The sequence below is a fragment of the Esox lucius genome, chromosome 23 (genome assembly GCF_011004845.1).
Source record: "Esox lucius isolate fEsoLuc1 chromosome 23, fEsoLuc1.pri, whole genome shotgun sequence".
Taxonomy (NCBI): domain Eukaryota; kingdom Metazoa; phylum Chordata; class Actinopteri; order Esociformes; family Esocidae; genus Esox; species Esox lucius.
In genome coordinates, this window is record NC_047591.1 from 7,021,958 (window position 1) to 7,040,882 (window position 18,925).

Sequence of the window (18,925 nt, forward strand, 5' to 3'; positions counted from 1 at the left end):
GGCATTATCAGTGATATTCAAACCTCATAGATATGGGTCAGAAGGGGCCTGCTACGCCTACTGGTAGGCTCAGAAGGCTGTTATCATGCATTCGCATGGTTAATCACGGATAAATACACGAGAAGACTCCAGATCCAATCCCAGACGAATTCCGGTCGCTGCTACAGGTAAGACCATTAAAATGGGTTAAGGTTAGGGTTAGGGTAAGTCTACAGGTAAGACCATTAAAATGGGTTAAGGTTAGGGTAAGTCTACAGGTAAGACCATTAAAATGAGAGCCTTTAAACTGTGATAACTTTGTCAATACTAAATTATCTAAATACTAAATTAACCATGCGAATGGATGATAACAGCCTTCTGAGCCTACCAGTAGGCTAGCAGGCCCCTTCTGACCCATATCTATGAGGCTGATAACCACTGATAACGCCCATTCGAACCGCCTGAACTACACCAGAACGGAGAAACGTTACCACGTCCTACAGAACATTATCCGTGTATCTCTTCCTACACCCACAAGCCTGAAATCATTCAGATCAGGTCTGAAAAAAATATCAGATTTGACTTGGAGAAACAATCTGGATTGGGCATTCTGTATAAACAAATACTTCAGGGCTGGCTCCAGGATGAAATGACTGGGTGGGTATTTTTTATCAATCCAGGGGCATATCAAATTCATATACCATTTGCAGGTTTTAAGGGGAAACAAAACTGGGGGAGCACATAGTCTATCTGGGGAGATAGAATCCCCCCCCAATGAAAATTGGCAGATGGACGTGTTCATAGTTACCTCTTGGTAAATAGAAACAGGCTCTGGGTTTGTTCTGGATTTTACATAGTAAAATCGTAAGATGTGTGTTCTGTTTCCAAAATCATTCATCAAGTTCAATTAGATTTATTAAAGAGGGTATGGATGAACCTTTGGGACCTCATGTATTATAACATTTCAGAGTGGAAGTGCTGATAAAGAATACATTTTCTCTTTCAAAGTTTAATGATTTAGATCATTTGGATCAGGGATCTTTATCCTTTTTCAGAGCTTCCATTCAAAGGGTGTTTACACAAACCAGAATTGGACCCTTTGGTAAATGCAGCCTAAGCCACGAATTGCTGTACAAACAGCACACTGACTTCCCGCCCAATGACCCTCACCCACCACCTGAAATACACTGTGTAGACATCAACCTCTTGTGGAACACTGACAAACTGCAGGAGAAATAACAAACAGCTTTATTGCTCTCAGGGTCATAACCGATAATCATTATCTGTAAAATATACACCCAGACATTTTCACAGATATTACATTTCTTTCAGAATCAAAAATAGAAACGTTTGTCTGCAATGGCACAGAGGATTTAAGCACAGCCTGGTTTTAACACTATTGATTATTTGTATAACCCCGTTTCCCAAAAAGTTGTGATGCTGTGAAAATTGGAAATGAAGACAGAATGCAATGATGTGCAAATCATTCAAACCCTATATTCAATAGAAAAAGACGACGAGACATTACATTTTTTTATTGGAAAATATATGCCCACTTTGAATTTGATGCCAGCAACTTTTTTGAAACGTGTTGCTGGCATCAAATTCAAAATGGGCAAATAATAAAAATAAATCTCAGTTTCAACATTTAATATGTTGTCTTTTTACTATTGTCTATTCAATTTATGGATTAAATGATTTGCATATCATTACATTCTGTTTATATTAATATTTTACGCTGCGTCACAAATTATGGAAACAGGGTTGTACATAAAGTACAGCACATTACAGAGAATTTGTTGGTTTTCACACATCGTCCGACAGTTTAAAGTGAACTCTGGGATGGATGACTCAGTTCTCTTTTAATTCACACTGCCCTTCCCTAAAAACAAGGACAGACAATATTTAGCCAGTTCCCTTCAACTAATCTTTTTGCATCCACGTTATTGCCATGTTTTTAAAAAAGATCCACGTTGCTTCCATGTTTTAAAAAAAGCATGTGTTTCCCAAGATCATTCACTGAATGTGTTGAGGATAATTACACATTCAGATGAAGTTACTGGACAGACAGGGTTATACTGTACTTACATTAAGGAAGTTAACAGGTTGCATTCTGGGAGCATCATGACCAGAGACCTTACCCTTTCCTATAACATTACATTATTATACAATACAATAAAATAATTGTGTGAATAGCAAAAAAAAACTGCAAATCAAACAATCTTCTGAAAGGAATCAAGGGTGAAAACAGACCCATAATTACAAACCCGATTCCAAAGAAGTGGGACACTGTACAAATTGTGAGTAAAAAAGGAATGGAATAACAAATCTCATAAACTTATATTTTATTCACAATAGAATATAGATAACATATCGAATTTTGAAAGTGAGCAATTTTGTAATGTCATGCCAAATATTGGCTCATTTTGGATTTCATGAGAGTTACACGTTCCAAAAAAGTTGGGACAGGTAGCAATAAGAGGCCGGAAAAGTTAAATGAACAGATAAGGAACAGCTGGAGGACCAATTTGCAACTTATTATGTCAATTGGCAACATGATTGGGTATAAAAAGAGCCTCTCAGAGTGGCAGTGTCTCTCAGAAGTCAAGATGGGGAGAGGATCACAAATTCCCCCAATGCTGCGGCGAAAAATAGTGGAGCTATTTCAGAGAGTTTGAAGTTATCATCATCTACAGTGCATAATATCATCCAAAGATTCAGAGAATCTGGAACAATCTCTGTGCGTAAGGGTCAAGGTTGGAAAACAATACTGGATGCCCGTGATCTTCGGGCCCTCAGACGGCACTGCATCACATACAGGAATGATACTGTAATGGAAATCACAACATGGGCTCAGTAATACTTCCAGAAAACATTGTCGGTGAACACACTCCACCGTGCCATTCGCCGTTGCCGGCTAAAATTCTATAGGTCAAAAAAGAATATGTATCTAAACAGGATCCAGAAGCGCAGGTGTTTTCTCTGGGCCAAGGATCATCTAAAATGGACCGGCAAAGTGGAAAAGTTTTCTGTGGTCAGACAAATCAAAATTTGAAGTTCATTTTGGAAAACTGGGACGCCATGTCATCCGGACTAAAGAGGACAAGGACAACCCAAGTTGTTATCAGCACTCAGTTCAGAAGCTCTGATGGTATGGGGTTGCATGAGTGTGTGTGGCATGGGCAGCCTACACATCTGGAAAGGCACCATCAATGCTGACAGTTATATCCAAGTTCTAGAACAACATATGCTCCCATCCAGACGTCGGCTCTTTCAGGGAACACCTTGCATTTTCCAACATGACAATGCCAGACCACATACTCCATCAATTACAATGTCATGGCTGCATAGAAGAAGGATCCGGGTACTGAAATGGCCAGCCTGCAGTCCAGATCTTTCACCCATAGAAAAAATTTGGCGCATCATAAAGAGGAAGGTGCGACAAAGAAGACCTAAGACAGTTGAGCAACTAGAAGCCTGTATTAGACAAGAATGGGACAACATTCCTATTCATAAACTTGAGCAACTTGTTTCCTCAGTCCCCAGATGTTTGCAGTCTGTTATAAAAAGAAGAGGGGATGCCACACAGTGGTAAACATGGCCTTGACCCTGATGTGCTGATGCCATGAAATTTAAAATCAACTTATTAAAGTGATACATTTTCTCAGTTTAAACATTTGATATGTCATCTATGTTGTATTCTGAATAAAATATTGAAATTTGAAACTTCCACATCATTGCATTCTGTTTTTATTCACAATTGTACAGAGTCCCAACTTTTATGGAATCGTATTTGTATTTCAGTCTTGTCACACACACATTTATTACATTAACACTTTCAAGTTTAACCTGTACTCATTCTAGGTCTGGAAAGGCCTTCGGTGTAACATCACAGCTTGGCCTTGGGGACTGAATCTTGGCTGGGGTAGAGATGTTGCTGTAAAAACCTGAGAATCTCCTCCCAGGAATCTTCCTGAGCAGAGGCGTGTGGTTTAGGGTACCCTCCCCACAGCATGGTCACTGCAAACACACACACACACACACACACACACAACACCTTGCGAGTCAAGCATTTGTTCTACACACAGGAAAAACTAATCTTTTCTGACAACTTATTAAAGCTTTAGGCATAAGGTCATGTGTGATGCGTTACCTCTTTCATATTTTGACAGACCAAGTTGGTATCACTGGAAAGTTCATTTTACCATTTTAAAATGTCCTCTTTGGCCTAGGGCATTAGCTATTGGTTGCATTTGAGAAAAGGTCATTTTCATTAAACAATTCAACCCAGTCTAGGCTCTATAGGACAGGGCTATTCAACTCAGAATCATTTTTGAATTCTCATTGCTAGTCATGTAAAATTAACTTCACTGCAGAACCTGTTATAGTACACCTAAGGATATGGTACTCACACTGAATTTTAACACCGAAATGTACTTTAAGACTATAATTATATTGAATAGATAAGCTTTATAGGTAATATATAACAGGATGAATACTGGAAAAAAATTATGTTCTGTAATCATATTATTGAAAACCAACAATCAACTGTTTTAATCACATGTTGCAAATCAATAATACAAACCACAAAAAATACCAACCAATAATTTGGACTGTCTGGGCATCATTGAAAATTGCAAATCATTGTTCAGAAATATCAAAATATATTCCACTGAGTGAACGTGCTCACCATTCCTTGTGACACCAATCTGTATGGTCATGGTAGGGAATTGTTGCATTGGCCTAGGCCCTTGTTAATGTAATATAAATAACCTGCCGCCTAAACCAGAAAGGTACCCCAATTGTAAGTTTTACCCTGAACCAGAAATATATCTTTGTCTTGTGGAGCAAGAAAACCTTGTGAGGACTAAATTGTCAGGTTGCACTAGGTTTAGAAAACTATGACCTCAAACACATTGTTTTGCAAGTCAAGCATTGGTTATACACAGACAATCTCAATTTCTTTAGTTCCTCATGCACTTTGCAATTGAGATTCTCCCATGTTACAGTACATCTTGGCTGGAATGAGTAGTGGTTGATTAGTAATGGCACCTACATTATTAACTGCTTCAGTTCCTGCACCTTCTAACTATAGAATATTAGCTCAATGTAGTTCCTGTAGCTAAACATCAACAGTCCCAGCACACAATTTGACCACTGGCTCCTATTTCAGTCCATCTACTATTGCCTTTGTCTGTGAGCTTTGTGTTTGAGTCCATCTTATCATTCTCATATTCATAATCATATCTGTTTGATCGTATTTCCTCTGAGAACCTGGAAGTGCGCATTACTGTCCTGTCCCTTAGAAATGCTGTTCTTTCATGCACTTGAACCAGATATTTGTTATTAACAAAACAGAATATCTTAAGGTCCTGGAGTGGCTTAGCCAGTCTTCAGACCTTAATACCATAGTAAATATGTGGAGGGAGCTGAAGGTTCAAGTTGCCAAACATCAGCTTCGAAACCTTAATGACTTGGAGAAGATTTGCAAAGAGGAGAGGGACAAAATCCCTCCTGAGATGTGTGCAAACTTAGTGGCCAACTACAAGAAACGTCTGACCTCTGTGATTGCCAACGAGGGTTTTGCCACCAAGTACTAAGTCATGTTTTGCAGAGGGGTCGACTACTTATTACACTCAAATCAATTAATAAAATGTTTTACATGTGTTTTTCTGGATTTCTTTGTTGTTATTCTGTCTCTCACCGTTCAAATAAACCCACCATTAAAATTATAGACTGATCATTTCTTTGTCAGTGGGCAAATGTACATCCACAGGGGATCAAATACCTTTTTCCCCTTTCTGTATGTCACAATATTATGTCCAACTATTTACATTACTCAAGTTATTTTAAAATGACAACAAAGCAGGCTACTAACAAAAAAATGAATTAGTCAAATAGGTTGTCTGATTCACACAATGTTTTTGTAGAGAGAAAGGGAGATATATCTGACTAATTTTGCAGACTGGAGATGTGGGAGAGTGAACAGAGCTTGTTCTAACCCAATTATGGCAACAGGACAACATCCCTCCCATTTCTTTACAGGCAACCCAACTAGCCATTTGAGATTATTGAATGACAGACAGTTAATAAATGAAAAATTATTCATATGCACCGATTCTTGTTTTTCCTGAGTACACAGCACACCCATACTACAGTACCTTTCTGTCTTATTGGTTGCACTATGAAGTTGCTGGCTCTAACGTGGGGAGTGTAGGGTGGCTCAATGAGGTGTCCAGCACCAGGGTATCGGAACGTGGTCAGCAGGTGTTCATTTCCTGCAGCACGCATCATCTGGGTCATCTGCAGTTCATTGGTTAAAGGTCACAGGCAAGGTCAATCACAATGGGGCCTGAGAAGTTTGTGAGTCTTTTTTATCTGTGGTATGTACTCACATCCTCAGCAGACTCCACTGTGGCCCAGCTCTGATCATCCTCCCCAACAATCAAGATCACAGGACACTTTATTCTCCCCATCTGTAAGAGACTCAGCAATAAACACTCAGACACCATACTTTCCAAAAAGTTTAAATTCAATGTTAAGTTTAAACATCAGCCAAATAAAATTGTTGATGTATTTACTAGTGACTTAAGACTAAGTGGTTTCTGTTTCATAACCCCCTATTAATCTCAAGTAACCTAGACTTGTGATTGTCAGTATATACACACTGTTCTGTTTGAAACCAATTCACCGCCCCTTCAATCACACCAATGTGTCCAGCTAGCAATAATTCATGGTCATCAAAATGAAACACCTTTGATAAATCAACACACAGAGCAATATAATGTAGTTTCAGAATTAATTTATCACTGCCATAGATGCAATTGTGGTGCTGTGCCCCGATCTAATGCCCGACTAAACCCTATTCAGTATGTTCTTTTCAATTAAGACATTTAACAGAGTTTACCAGGGATTCATAGTCTTTGATGAGGATAGGATGTTTGGAGATAGAATAGATTTGCAGTATTGGGTGTACACAAGCTGATTACTGCATATGGAACTGGTCCAGAAACACAAGTTGAAAGTAGGAGCCAAAGGTTCAGTAATAAAACCTGCTGCTAAGAATCTACTCTAAGAATTCACTTTCCATCTGTGGATGGACTTCAAAACAGCAGTCAATTGCCACTCACCATGAAATTTGACTGAACTCGAACATTTCTGCAAGGAAGAATGGGCAAATATTCCCCAACCTAGGTCCGCAAAGCTAATAGAGACATATTCAAACAGACTGATGGCTGTAATTAAAGCAAAAGGTGGCTCTACAAAGTATAAAACACTGACTGATACATTTTCCATTCCATCTAATTTTTTTCCATTTCAGAACTGTTGCCTTTTTACCTTACTTGAAAGCTATAAGGCAGAAGGGAAAAAAAGCTAGTTAGCTAAGCTAGCCAGCTATATGCTATATGCTTAACTCACAGTTTTCTGCACACTTAACTAGTGATGGGTCATTTGCGAAAGGTTTTTTATTTTTGAATGAATCTTTTTGGTGAATCGTGATTCATCTCAGTAAGATCTTCGAATCTCGTTCACCGGAAGGATGGGTGATCAATGATCCATGTCTCTTTCGGATCTCCAAATCTCGTTTACTGGAAGGAACGATGAACAAAAGCGAACAATGATCCAGAAATCTTTAGGCACTTTGGATCACCAGAGAACGACGGAAGGAGAACGACTAATGAAGAAATAATTCTGTCAATCTTTCTGATCTCTGAGTTCCAGATTTATTATCATAGTTAATGTTCCAAAGTAAGAAATGTTAGACACAATAAATATTAGGACAGTAGACGATTATTCAGCTGTCAAGTCATTGTCATGCATGTCTATTGGTAATAGCCTACTGTAACTGTCAGGACTTGATGACACTGGTCAGATTTATCATTTATTAGATTAAAACAATAGTGTTATTACATTTTAAAAGTTGTAATGATAGAATAAAAATGATTGTTTAAAATGAACTATTTTCAATTGATTTATTTCTATTTCTTTCATCTAAATTGATCCTTGATCTTGCCTCTTGATTTTGACAATAGCTGCAACACAGACAAAATGATTCCCAAATCAACAAAACGGTTAAATGTATCATAGTGTGACACACTGACACAACAATTAAAAAAAACTAGGTTGTGTTTCTATAGACACTTTGTTCGAAAATACGTGTCTTTTATACAAGTAATGATCTGAGATTAGGAGCACACTCTTAAAGGGAGTTACCTGTATAAAAGTCACCTGTCCACATAAGCAATCAATCAATCAGATTCCAAAACTCTCCATCATGGCCAAGATCAAAGAGCTGTGCAAGGATGTCAGGGTCAAGAATATAGACCTACACAAGGCTGGAATGGGCTACAAGACCATCGCCAAGCAGCTTGGTGAAAAGGTGACAACAGTTGGTGCGATTATTCGCAAATGGAAGAAACTCAAAACAACTGTCAATCTCCTTCGGAGATCTCCATTCAAGATCTCACCTCGTGGAGTTGCAATGATCATGAGAACGGTGAGGAATCAGCCCAGAACTACACAGGAGGATCTTGTCAATGTTCTCAAGGCAGCTGGGACCAAGGTCACCAAGAAAACAATTGGTAACACACTACGCCGTGAAGGACTGAAATACTGCAGTGCCCCTAAGGTCCCCCTGCTCAAGAAAGCACATGTACAGGCCCGTCTGAAGTTTGCCAATGAACATCTGAATGATTCAGAGGAGAACTGGGTGAAATGGTCAGATGAGACCGAAATCGAGCTCTTTGGCATCAACTCAACTTGGCGTGTTTGGAGGAGGAGGAATGCAGCCTATGACCCCAAGAACACCATCCCCACCGTCAAATATGGAGGTGGAAACATTATGCTTTGGTGCTGTTTTTCTGCTAAGGGGACAACTTCACCGCATCAAAGGGACGATGGACAGGGCCATATACCATCAAATCTTTGGTGTGAACCTCCTTCCCTCAGCCAGGGCATTGAAAATGGGCTGTGGATGGGTATTCAAGCATGACAGTGACCCAAAACACCCAGCCAATGCAACAAAGGAGTGGCTCAAGAAGCACATTAAGGTCCTGGAGTGGCCTAGTCAGTCTCCAGACCTTAATCCCATAAAAAATCTGTGGAGGGAGCTGAAGGTTCGAGTTGCCAAACGACAGCCTAGAAACCCAAATGACTAGGAGAAGACCAGCAAAGAGGAGTGGGACAAAATCCCTCCTGAAATGTGTGCAAACCTGGTGGCCAACTACAAGAAATGTCTGACTTCTGTGATTGCCAACGAGGGTTTTGCCACCAAGTACTAAGTCATGTTTTGCAGAGAGGTCGAATACTTTCACTCATTAAAATGCAAATCAATGAATTTAACATTTTTTACTTGTTTTTCTGGATTTTTTTATTTGTTATTCTGTCTCTCACTGTTCATATAAACCTACCATTAAAATGATAGACTGATCATTTCTTTGTCAGTGGGCATACAAAATCAGCAGGGGATACATACATTTTTTTCCTCACTGTAGATGTTAAGATGTCTTTACCAGGTGTAATCTGTAACAGCTAGTCAGAGCAGCATAGACATAACTATGACATGTTGCCAGGCTGGAGCAGCTAAAATATAGTACTGTATCATGTGCAATAGTTGATTGGTTGATAAACTAAAACCTTGAGCTCCAACTTTGTCTAATGTTTGCATTTATGGCCCAACAGTGTTAGTTTGTGTGCGTTGACTTACATCTACTTTCAGTCCAGGGTCAGTTGGAATAGGTAGAATGATGTCTTTCCAGATCAAACAGCCGTCCTCATCAACACGGATTTTACTTCCGTTCCTGGCAGTAAAATATCACGTTATAGTCACAAAAGACTAAAAAGCTGTTGTTTCGTCCATAAAGTGTATCTTCTTACCCATACTGGATACTGACGAAACAGTACTAAATGTTTGTGAACAACTAACACTAGAACGGCCAAATGCCTACACCAATTGGCCTTTGAGTTTGTAATTAAAATAAAACTGCCATTTTGAAAGATACAGTACACCTTCCTCCTTCCATTACTTTTCCTAAATAGGCGTAGATTACCTTTTTTCTGTCAGACTTCTAAATGCACAAATGTAAAACTATTTACCTATATTCTTTACCCTGTTTTCCAACTTAATCGGCCAACAGCGTTTAGTGTTGGTACCCAGGCTGCGGCTAATGTTACCCTGGCAATAATCACCCCTCACCGAATGCAGTGACGTCAATGGATGAATGCTCAATGGATGAATGCTCAATACTCCCAGATGAATGATCAGAGCCATGGTTGACCATGAAATACAAGATTTCCATGACAATTCAACAATTTAATTTGGCTATTGTTGGAACATAATAGTAACGATATAGGCAACATGCCATTTCAACATATGTATAACACGTTACCATTTTTTCTATAGAAGATTCAGCTTTGTGTAGGCTAATTCATCAAATGTAAATCTAAAACGTTTTCTCTGCTTGTTTTAGGCTACTGTCTCTGATGGATCGGTGCCTGTGCCTCTACTTCATCAAGAAGAAGGTTGATTTCTTCAGCTCTGAATGCTTGTTCTCTTGTATTACATTTTTATTTCTTAAAATTAGAATGCATTTTTCCAACTATGATTTATATTCCCAGTTAACCAATTATGTGTTGATTGCCAAAACATTCTATAGCTACCGGAGGAGAACTGATAATTTGATGTCACGTAATTGATTTCCGGAGATATGATTTGATTGGCTGAAGTACACCCTAAATTTAACTTTTACATTTTCCTATTTATGCCTAAGTAGCAGTAGAATACATCGCCAAAGATATTATATGCTTCTGATAAGTAATCAAGGTCTATTGAAATGCAATAGGCTATATTTTAAAACATATTCATGACCTAATTCCATTCCAAACCCCAAACATGGCCTACAGTGAGGGAAAAAAGTATTTGATCCCCTACTGATTTTTTTACGTTTGCCCACTGACAAAGAAATGATCAGTCAATCGTTTTAATGGTAGGTTTATTTGAACAGTGAGCGACAGAATAACAAAAAAAATCCAGAAAAACGCATGTCAAAAATGTTATTAATTGATTTGCATTTTAATGAGTGAAATAAGTATTCGACCCCTCTGCAAAACATGACTTAGTACTTTGTAGCAAAACAGTTGTTGGCAATCCCAGAGGTCAGACACCACCAGGTTTGCACACATCTCAGGAGGGATTTTGTCCCTCTCCTCTTTGCAAATCTTCTCCAAGTCATTAAGGTTTCGAAGCTGATGTTTGGCAACTTGAACCTTCAGCTCCCTCCACATATTTACTATGGTATTAAGGTCTGAAGACTGGCTAAGCCACTCCAGGACCTTAAGATATTCTGTTTTGTTAATAACAAATATCTGGTTCAAGTGCATGAAAGAACAGCATTTCTAAGGGACAGGACAGTAATGCGCACTTCCAGGTTCTCAGAGGAAATACGATCAAACAGATATGATTATGAATATGAGAATGATAAGATGGACTCAAACACAAAGCTCACAGACAAAGGCAATAGTAGATGGACTGAAATAGGAGCCAGTGGTCAAATTGTTGCTGGGACTGTTGATGTTTAGGTACAGGAACTACATTGAGCTAATATTCTATAGTTAGAAGGTGCAGGAACTGAAGCAGTTAATAATGTAGGTGCCATTACTAATCAACCACTAAAAACTTGGTGGCAAAACCCTTGTTGGCAATCACAGAGGTCAGATCCTTCTTGTAGTTGGCCACCAGGTTTGCACACATCTCAGGAGGGATTTTGTCCCACTCCTCTTTGCAGATCTTCTCCAAGTCATTAAGGTATCGAGACTGATGTTTGGCAACTCAAACCTTCAGCTCCCTCCACAGATTTTTTATGGGATTAAGGTCTGGAGACTGCATAGGCCACTCCAGGACCTTAATGTGCTTCTTGAGCCACTACTTTGTTGCCTTGGCAACTTGACATGCATTTTTCTGGAGTCGAGCTTCCCCGGGGGGAGGTGATCACGGGAGGCAACTGTAAATCATCCTTTGATTATCCTTTTGATCTGCTAAATAGCGCCTGAGCGCTTTAATGCTGACTGTAAGATCTTGAATAGCCGGCATCATCGTGGGGCATTGGTCAGTGTGATGGGTGGAGGATGTGGTAGACACCAGGGCAGAGGGCTGTGGTCCCCGTGAACCATCAGATGGGGCGTCGGATCTGAGTGGCATGGCAGGGCTAGGTCTTCAGTGCCTCCTGTGTACGTTCCCACTTGCATGACACAGCCAAGGCCTTCTGTAAGTTGGTAGCCCCGTGTTCATTACATTTTGATTGTAACACAGGGTCTTGCATATACTTCCAATGGTTCTCTGGGCTGACGCTGTCTGGCGTTGAGACATTCCTTTCTCCCAAAAACGTCATTCAATTTAACAACAGACTCATTGGCCCTCATTTATCATTCTTGCGTAGAAACGGGCGTATATGTTGGCGTAAGATTTTGCTTACACTCCTCTCATCGCCTGATTTATGAAACTGTGCGTACCTTTAAGATCCAGGTGTACCTTCCCTTGATAAATGCCGCGGATGAAAACAATCGTCATTAGAATAACACGCCCCTATATATTCAAGTCTCTGCTTCCCCCACGCCCTCATTTTACGCCATGGACACACGGAAGACGGCAAAAAAGAGAAACTTCTCTGACGTGGAGATTGAGACGATCACCAGGGAGGTAGAAAGAAATAAAATTGTTTCATTTGGCAGTTTAAAAAGCGGAATAAAAGATGATGATGTGATGTGGAGTACCATTCATTCACATTAATAACTGCATGACAATTTGTAATATTCGTCTTATTATTTCATGATATTTATCAATGACGTTTATTGTTATTTAGAAGAAGAATGTCGTTATTATTATTATTTCTATTATTGTCTAAAAGAAGAAGAATGTCATTTTTATTATTTTGTCAGTCTGAATTATATTTTGGTAATTCAAAGCCTTTTATTACTGAACCCAGTCCATGCGCAACTGCCGGGCCTAACCCTGAAACGTCATGTAAAGCGCACAGACTCGCATCTGAAGGAATACATATAAGTCAAATGCTTTGGTAAAGTCACACAAATGAAACCTTGAAGTCCATGTTGCACAAAAATAAACACTGAAGTTTGTAATTATGTTGTTGTTTTTTTTACAGTATGTCATAATATATCACATCTTTTAGTTTGTCAGTGCGTTAGGATTTTCTTTTCTGCGCTGTTAAGGTTTCATTTCTCTCCGCCATGTCCATGTGCAATATTTTGTTGTCATCCATCCACCAAAGATCACTCCAAATATAACTATTAATACTGTTTTATTTTCAGTTTACATCTCTGCACTGGCATAACATCAGTGCACGAGGGAACTGCAGCAGGGGCTGAGTATACGGCTACACATTTTTTACTTGAGACAGGTCAAAATAAAAGTCCCGTCTCTTCACACATGCGCACAATTAACTCTTGCACAATTTTGGGTATACAACAGTCAGTATCATAATTAAACAACATAATATAACATAAATGATGAGAACATATAACTCAACATGCGCATTTCCGCACTAACTCAAAACATGCGTACACCACCTCCTGAGCTGGCGTAGGATTTGAGAGTGCCGTACGCCAACGTCCATATTGATAAATCTCAAAGTCACCGTGGTTTTAGGTGTACGCCAGGTGTACGCTGGAAATTTGGTGTACGCACTTTTGATAAATGAGGGCCATTGTGATTTCCCTGAATAACTGGAGGTACTGAAAGCCAATAGGCCAATGCATCCCACTTAACCTTGTTGTTAATAGTCCTTCAAGCTTGTTCATTGCTTGAAGGACAAGTAAATTCGCACATAAAATAAACACTCCGCTAATCGACTTTACAAACAGAATTCAAGGAATAATACACTGCAATGTTTTTACTTGAGAGAGGCTATATATCCTTGGATCTATCAATTTTATTTCTACGAATAGCCTGTAGCCTATGTGTTAATCATTCTTAGAAATGTATCATGTTTATCAAGGAACCGTGCTTTAGGCCTATGTACAGCTGTTCATGCGTATACACTTTGATAATCTGAAACCGGTTGATAATGTCTCTTATTTTACTTTTATCAAAATGAGAAATTATTTAAGTGCTGTGTAATTTTCATTTTGTACATTTGTAGGGCCTAACAAACAAATTAAACTACTATAGACTGTGTTCTTAGAAGTAATGGTTCTTCATATTCTTTTCTTAATATTACTTTTTCGACCTTCAATACAAACACATTATTGTATTTTTTCAAATTCCTTAACCATTTAAAACAAACAAATTCTGTTATTCTTTTTTTGTTGTTGACTATTCTATATAGTTTGATGACGACCCAGTACATGAACTGATGCTCTGGCTGGATGGTGATGCTGCGGAGGAGAATGTCCATGCTAATAGAGACTATTTATAGGTTAATGACGTGAAACTGCATTCAGCTCTGGCGGATACTAGCGCATGAAAGGCCTGGCAGTTCTAGTGTTAAAAAATGTACAAAATATTTAGTTCAATGACGGTCACTCACTCTTGAAACTTTTCTGAAACATCCTTGAATGGCGAATTGATTGGTTGGACGTGACTCCCGCTGACACACACACAGCATCTGGGCTGGAATACAGACATCATAGACTGTTTAACACTAATAATTACAAACACACAAATGCCACACAGCAATGGTGGAGAGACTCACACTGACTGCTTTGGAGTAGGCTGCCATGTGGAGGGTGATTGACGTTCCTAAGGAAAGACCAAACAGTGCAACATTGTCCTTCATCACCAGGGGGTGCTCTTGAACTATCCTGAATGCTTTCTACACAACATAACACAGATGGAAAGCAAGTTAATGGCTGAAGAGAACTCAAGTTTAAGTGGGGAAAAAAAACAGTGAACTGAGTGAATGTTCCAGTCTAGGTCAAAGGTCATTTGTTGGACTCTGCCATGTTCCAGAGCTATTTCGCAAAAATAGCACAATATAACAATTACAAGTTAGAAGGTTCAATCAGCCTATTGGGCAAGACACTATGTAATAATTAAACAGACAATACAAATTGCTAATACTTTAAAGCAGAACGTTGCTTAATGTCTGTGCTTATTTTCAGAATATAACAAAACAAAAATCCATACTATTTTTCATTGTGCACCTACAACACTTTGTGTATTGTAAGTTGACAAATGTTCCTACATTTGGCAATCAGATCTGTGCATGGAACTATAGTCCCCCACAATCAGACTAACCCTAACCCCCCCACAATCAGACTGAACAAATTCAGGGAAACAAATGATATATCAAATGTAGGAACAGACAAAGTGCACAATGAAAAAATCAAGAAATTAAGACCATTCTTCTAGGGACATGGCGAAACTAAAATTCAGGTTGATCAGCGAAAGATTTAAGCACATTTGCGACTAATCTAAACGCACTATAGAGCACTGGCCTTTATCCAGATCAGCAGTCCTTGTCTATAATAATAAGTACCATCCCACCCAGACAGGCTGAAATTCCAGCAGGTTTAAGATAAACATACACGTGCCAGCACACCTCAAAGTATTTGATATGAAGGTTTGAGGCTCTATTCTTCTCAGTGGAAAAGTATTCTAGGGCCATGGAAACAAAACCATGTGACGCTAGGAGTGCAGAACGGTACTCCACCAGTCCACCTCCTCCTCCCCACAAATCCAACACACCAGGGAAAGGTCCAGGACCTAACAGAGACAATTAAAAAACCTTTGTGAGTGAGATATTGTAGATGGGTACAGTTGCAAGAGAAAGGTTATAACCCGTTCTGAATTACCTGCATCCGTGACTGCTACAGTCTGATACAGTCATAACAACAGATAACAGGGTGATTTAACAAAGAGTACACAACACTACATAGTCTTACATGTTGCCATTAAAAACATTAGTCAAAACTAAGTAGGCTGGTAAAAGTAGGTGAACCATGATATTTAGTAACTGATGGAACATTTTTGCAGCAATAACCTTAATGAAATGTTTTCTGTAGTTGCTGATTAGACCTGCAAATCACATTACAGTTGGGAAGAATTTTGTCCCTTTCCTACTAACAGAATTGTTTCAGTTCATACTGTAGATACTCTTGAGGCAGCAAAGCAGTCCCAAACCATCATGCTCCTTCTGCCATGCCTCACAATTAGGATTTGTGGATTTGTGTTTGCACACACTGTTTTTCCTTTATTTGGCATTAGGACCTCCTGCCAAAACATAGATTTCTATTGAATCTTTTCATTGAACATCGTCCTAGGTTTTTTTTCACAGCGGAGATGGGCAGCAATGTTTTTTGGAGAGCAGTTGTTTCCTTCTTGGTATTCTCCCAGAAATGTTCATTGCTTGTTCATTACCTGTCTTTCCAGTTGTGGACGTATGAACGCAGATGTTAGAAAGTGCAAGAGATGCTTGCAGATCCTTGGGTGTTACCTTAGGGTTCCCTGTCACATCCCTGATCTTTACACAATATGTCCTCGCTGTGATTTTTGCTGTACACACACTATTAGGGAGAGGAGCAGTAGCACTATTCCACTTGAACAGTGCTAATTTTAGTAGCAGACTTTGTTGGAAACAAAAGTCCTTCTGTGTGGTTTTGAAGAATGTGATGTCATGTCTTTGAATGGACCACATCGATTCAATTGACCACTTCTAAAGTTATTATCCCAGAGGTTCAAATACGTACCCCTGCCTATGCTGTTTGTATTTGATTGGGTATAAAAACATGATTGGGCATAAAAATAGCATTCCAGAGAGAATTAGTCTTTCAGAAGTAAAGATGGGGAGGGGTTCACCACTCTGAAAGACTGCATGGACAAATAGTGCAAAAAATTTAAGAACAACATTTTTCATCGTAAAACTGCAAAGAGTTTGGGGATCTCATCATCTATGGTACATAATATCATCAAAAGATTCAGAGAATCCGAAGAAATCTCTGTATGCAAGGGGACAAGGCCGAAAATGTATATTGGATGGCCGTGGTCTTCAGGGGCCCTTAGACGGCACTGCATTAAAAACAGACACGATTCATTAGTGGACATCACTTGCATGGGCTCAGGAACACTTCCGAAAAACATTGTCTGTGAGCACAGTACGACGCCGCAACCACAAATGCACATGAAAACTCTACCATGCAAAGAAGAAACTATATATAAGATCCAGAAATGCTGCCGCCATCTCTGGATCCGAGCTCATCTAAGACGGACTGAGGCGAAGCGGGAAACTGTCCTGTGGTCGGACAAATCAACATTTTAAATTATTTTTGGGAACATCTCGTCCTCTGGACTAAAGAGGAAAGGGACCATCCGGCTTCTCATTTGCGCAGAGTATCCCAACATTTTTGGAACCTGGGTTGTAGAAGTAAACTTTGTTTTTGTTAAATAACACTTTATTTTGTATGACTTCACTGACAATCAGTTCATATGGGTTTAGAAATGTTCATACCACTGTTAGAACATTTCTTTATAACTTCTCTGGGCCCAAATATATACATTTTGTTCATGTTTTGGAGCCTCGTAAATACATCCTTACATGCAATTGCCCAGGAGCTAGAATGTGTCTGGATGTTTTAGTTGGAGAAAAAAAAGTGGGTGAGTGTAAGAGAGAGATCAGAACAATGCTTTGGTACCTGAGGGTAAAAACAGGGTGCCTGTAATACCATCTTCTTTGATATCAATTCTGCGAACACCTGGTGCCAGGTACCATCGCTCTATGACAACAGTTGCTAGGGGAGACTGCTTGCTGAAGCCCTCAGTCACATGACCACTGAACACAGAGATGTGTACCACCATGGGAGTGAGGACATTCATCTTTCTCAACCTGGGGGTGGGGTTGGGGGAAGAGAAAGACACTAGTTTACTAGACCAGCCAGAACGGTATGTCTGTGTAACAATTTGCTTGTAAAATGGACCCCAGACATCCCATCCTGTAGGTGTGTTACCGGAGGCCTGTTCGACTCCCTGGAACAGGCTGCATGCTCCACAGTAGACCCATGGGCTCTGTGCCTTCATATGTTCCTCCCACACTGGCATGCTCTGACACTATTTGAACAACATGTAATTATTAGCAAGTTTTGGACTCATTTAGACAAGGTCTACTGATAACCAACAGTACGTGAGGCATAGTACTTGAGGTAGTAGGCATAGTTTAATTCCTTTAGCCTACCTGTCACCGTGCCTCTGTTGTCACTGGTGTAATGCCCGAACGCCTCCCAGTAATCCTTATCCTCGGAGAGATAAAGGGAATGTAGCGTCACTGGGAACCGTGCAGGTAAATTCCTTACAATTATCTGGATCTTCTCATCCACGAGTCCTCGCGTGGGCTTTACTGACAAAAGCGGAGAAATTGCAGCCATAGTAGAAGACCTGTAAGACAGATTTTTTAAAAAAAGAAGAAGAAACTTGGATTCACGTAACATTTTTCCTGTAGCTGACCTTCAAAAACTCGCTAGAAAATAGTCTAACATCATATTCGCGGCTGTCAGCGAGAATTACAATACGAGTTACTTACAATAATTCCTTCGGAAACATGCTACTGTTTAAAATACTGTTTCGTATAGATATCTGGGAGCATTTACTTTTTCTCCCGCATGGAAAACCCAGATCCTTGCAGCACCCGGTATATAACAAAAACTAAATCGCAACATAACTTCTTCTATGGTGTTTCCTTAAAAGGTTAGCACTCGATGTCAATGGTGCATTACCGCTCCCCACTGTGCTGGAGTGTGGACTCTGGACCATAGTAGGGTGACCACGTCCCGTTTTCCCCTGGACAGTCCCGTATTTCAGTCCGTATTCAGTTGTCCCGACTTATTTCGAAAAAATCATGTTTTGTCCCGTATTTTTACTTGCTCCTGTTTTTATATTGGTCCGACCTACTATCCATACGAATGTGACAGGTGTCATCAGGGTTTGCTACCACTGTCAGTCTTG

General features: G+C 39.6%; 1 protein-coding gene across 2 annotated transcripts; it reads right to left on the bottom strand.

Annotated features, from left to right (window-relative positions):
* Window positions 1-3,739: 3,739 nt before the first annotated feature.
* Window positions 3,740-18,697, bottom strand: LOC105007960 (acyl-coenzyme A thioesterase 1-like). 2 transcript variants are annotated; one of them, XM_010867108.5, is made up of 11 exons: window positions 18,571-18,697; window positions 18,159-18,358; window positions 17,935-18,034; window positions 17,623-17,813; window positions 15,534-15,697; window positions 14,685-14,804; window positions 14,520-14,602; window positions 9,686-9,779; window positions 6,375-6,455; window positions 6,141-6,282; window positions 3,740-3,999 (listed from the first exon to the last, which is right to left on the bottom strand). In XM_010867108.5, the coding sequence occupies exons 1-11, from the start codon at window positions 18,582-18,584 to the stop codon at window positions 3,869-3,871; spliced, it is 1,320 nt and encodes a 439-aa protein (XP_010865410.2). In that variant the 5' UTR covers window positions 18,585-18,697; the 3' UTR covers window positions 3,740-3,868. The 2 variants fall into 2 exon arrangements, with proteins under 2 accessions (XP_010865410.2, XP_010865409.2); XM_010867107.4 differs by having other exon boundaries at window positions 18,504-18,695.
* Between the last annotated feature and the right edge of the window lie 228 nt (window positions 18,698-18,925).

Coding starts and splice junctions, on each gene's coding strand:
- LOC105007960 (XM_010867107.4), bottom strand. CDS start 18,523: ATGTTTCCGAAGGAATTATT. Junction 14,603..14,684: donor CCTACTCCAAAGCAGTCAGT/GTGAGTCTCTCC, acceptor TCTGTATTCCAG/CCCAGATGCTGTGTGTGTGT. Junction 6,456..9,685: donor ACCCTGGACTGAAAGTAGAT/GTAAGTCAACGC, acceptor AGTCTCTTACAG/ATGGGGAGAATAAAGTGTCC.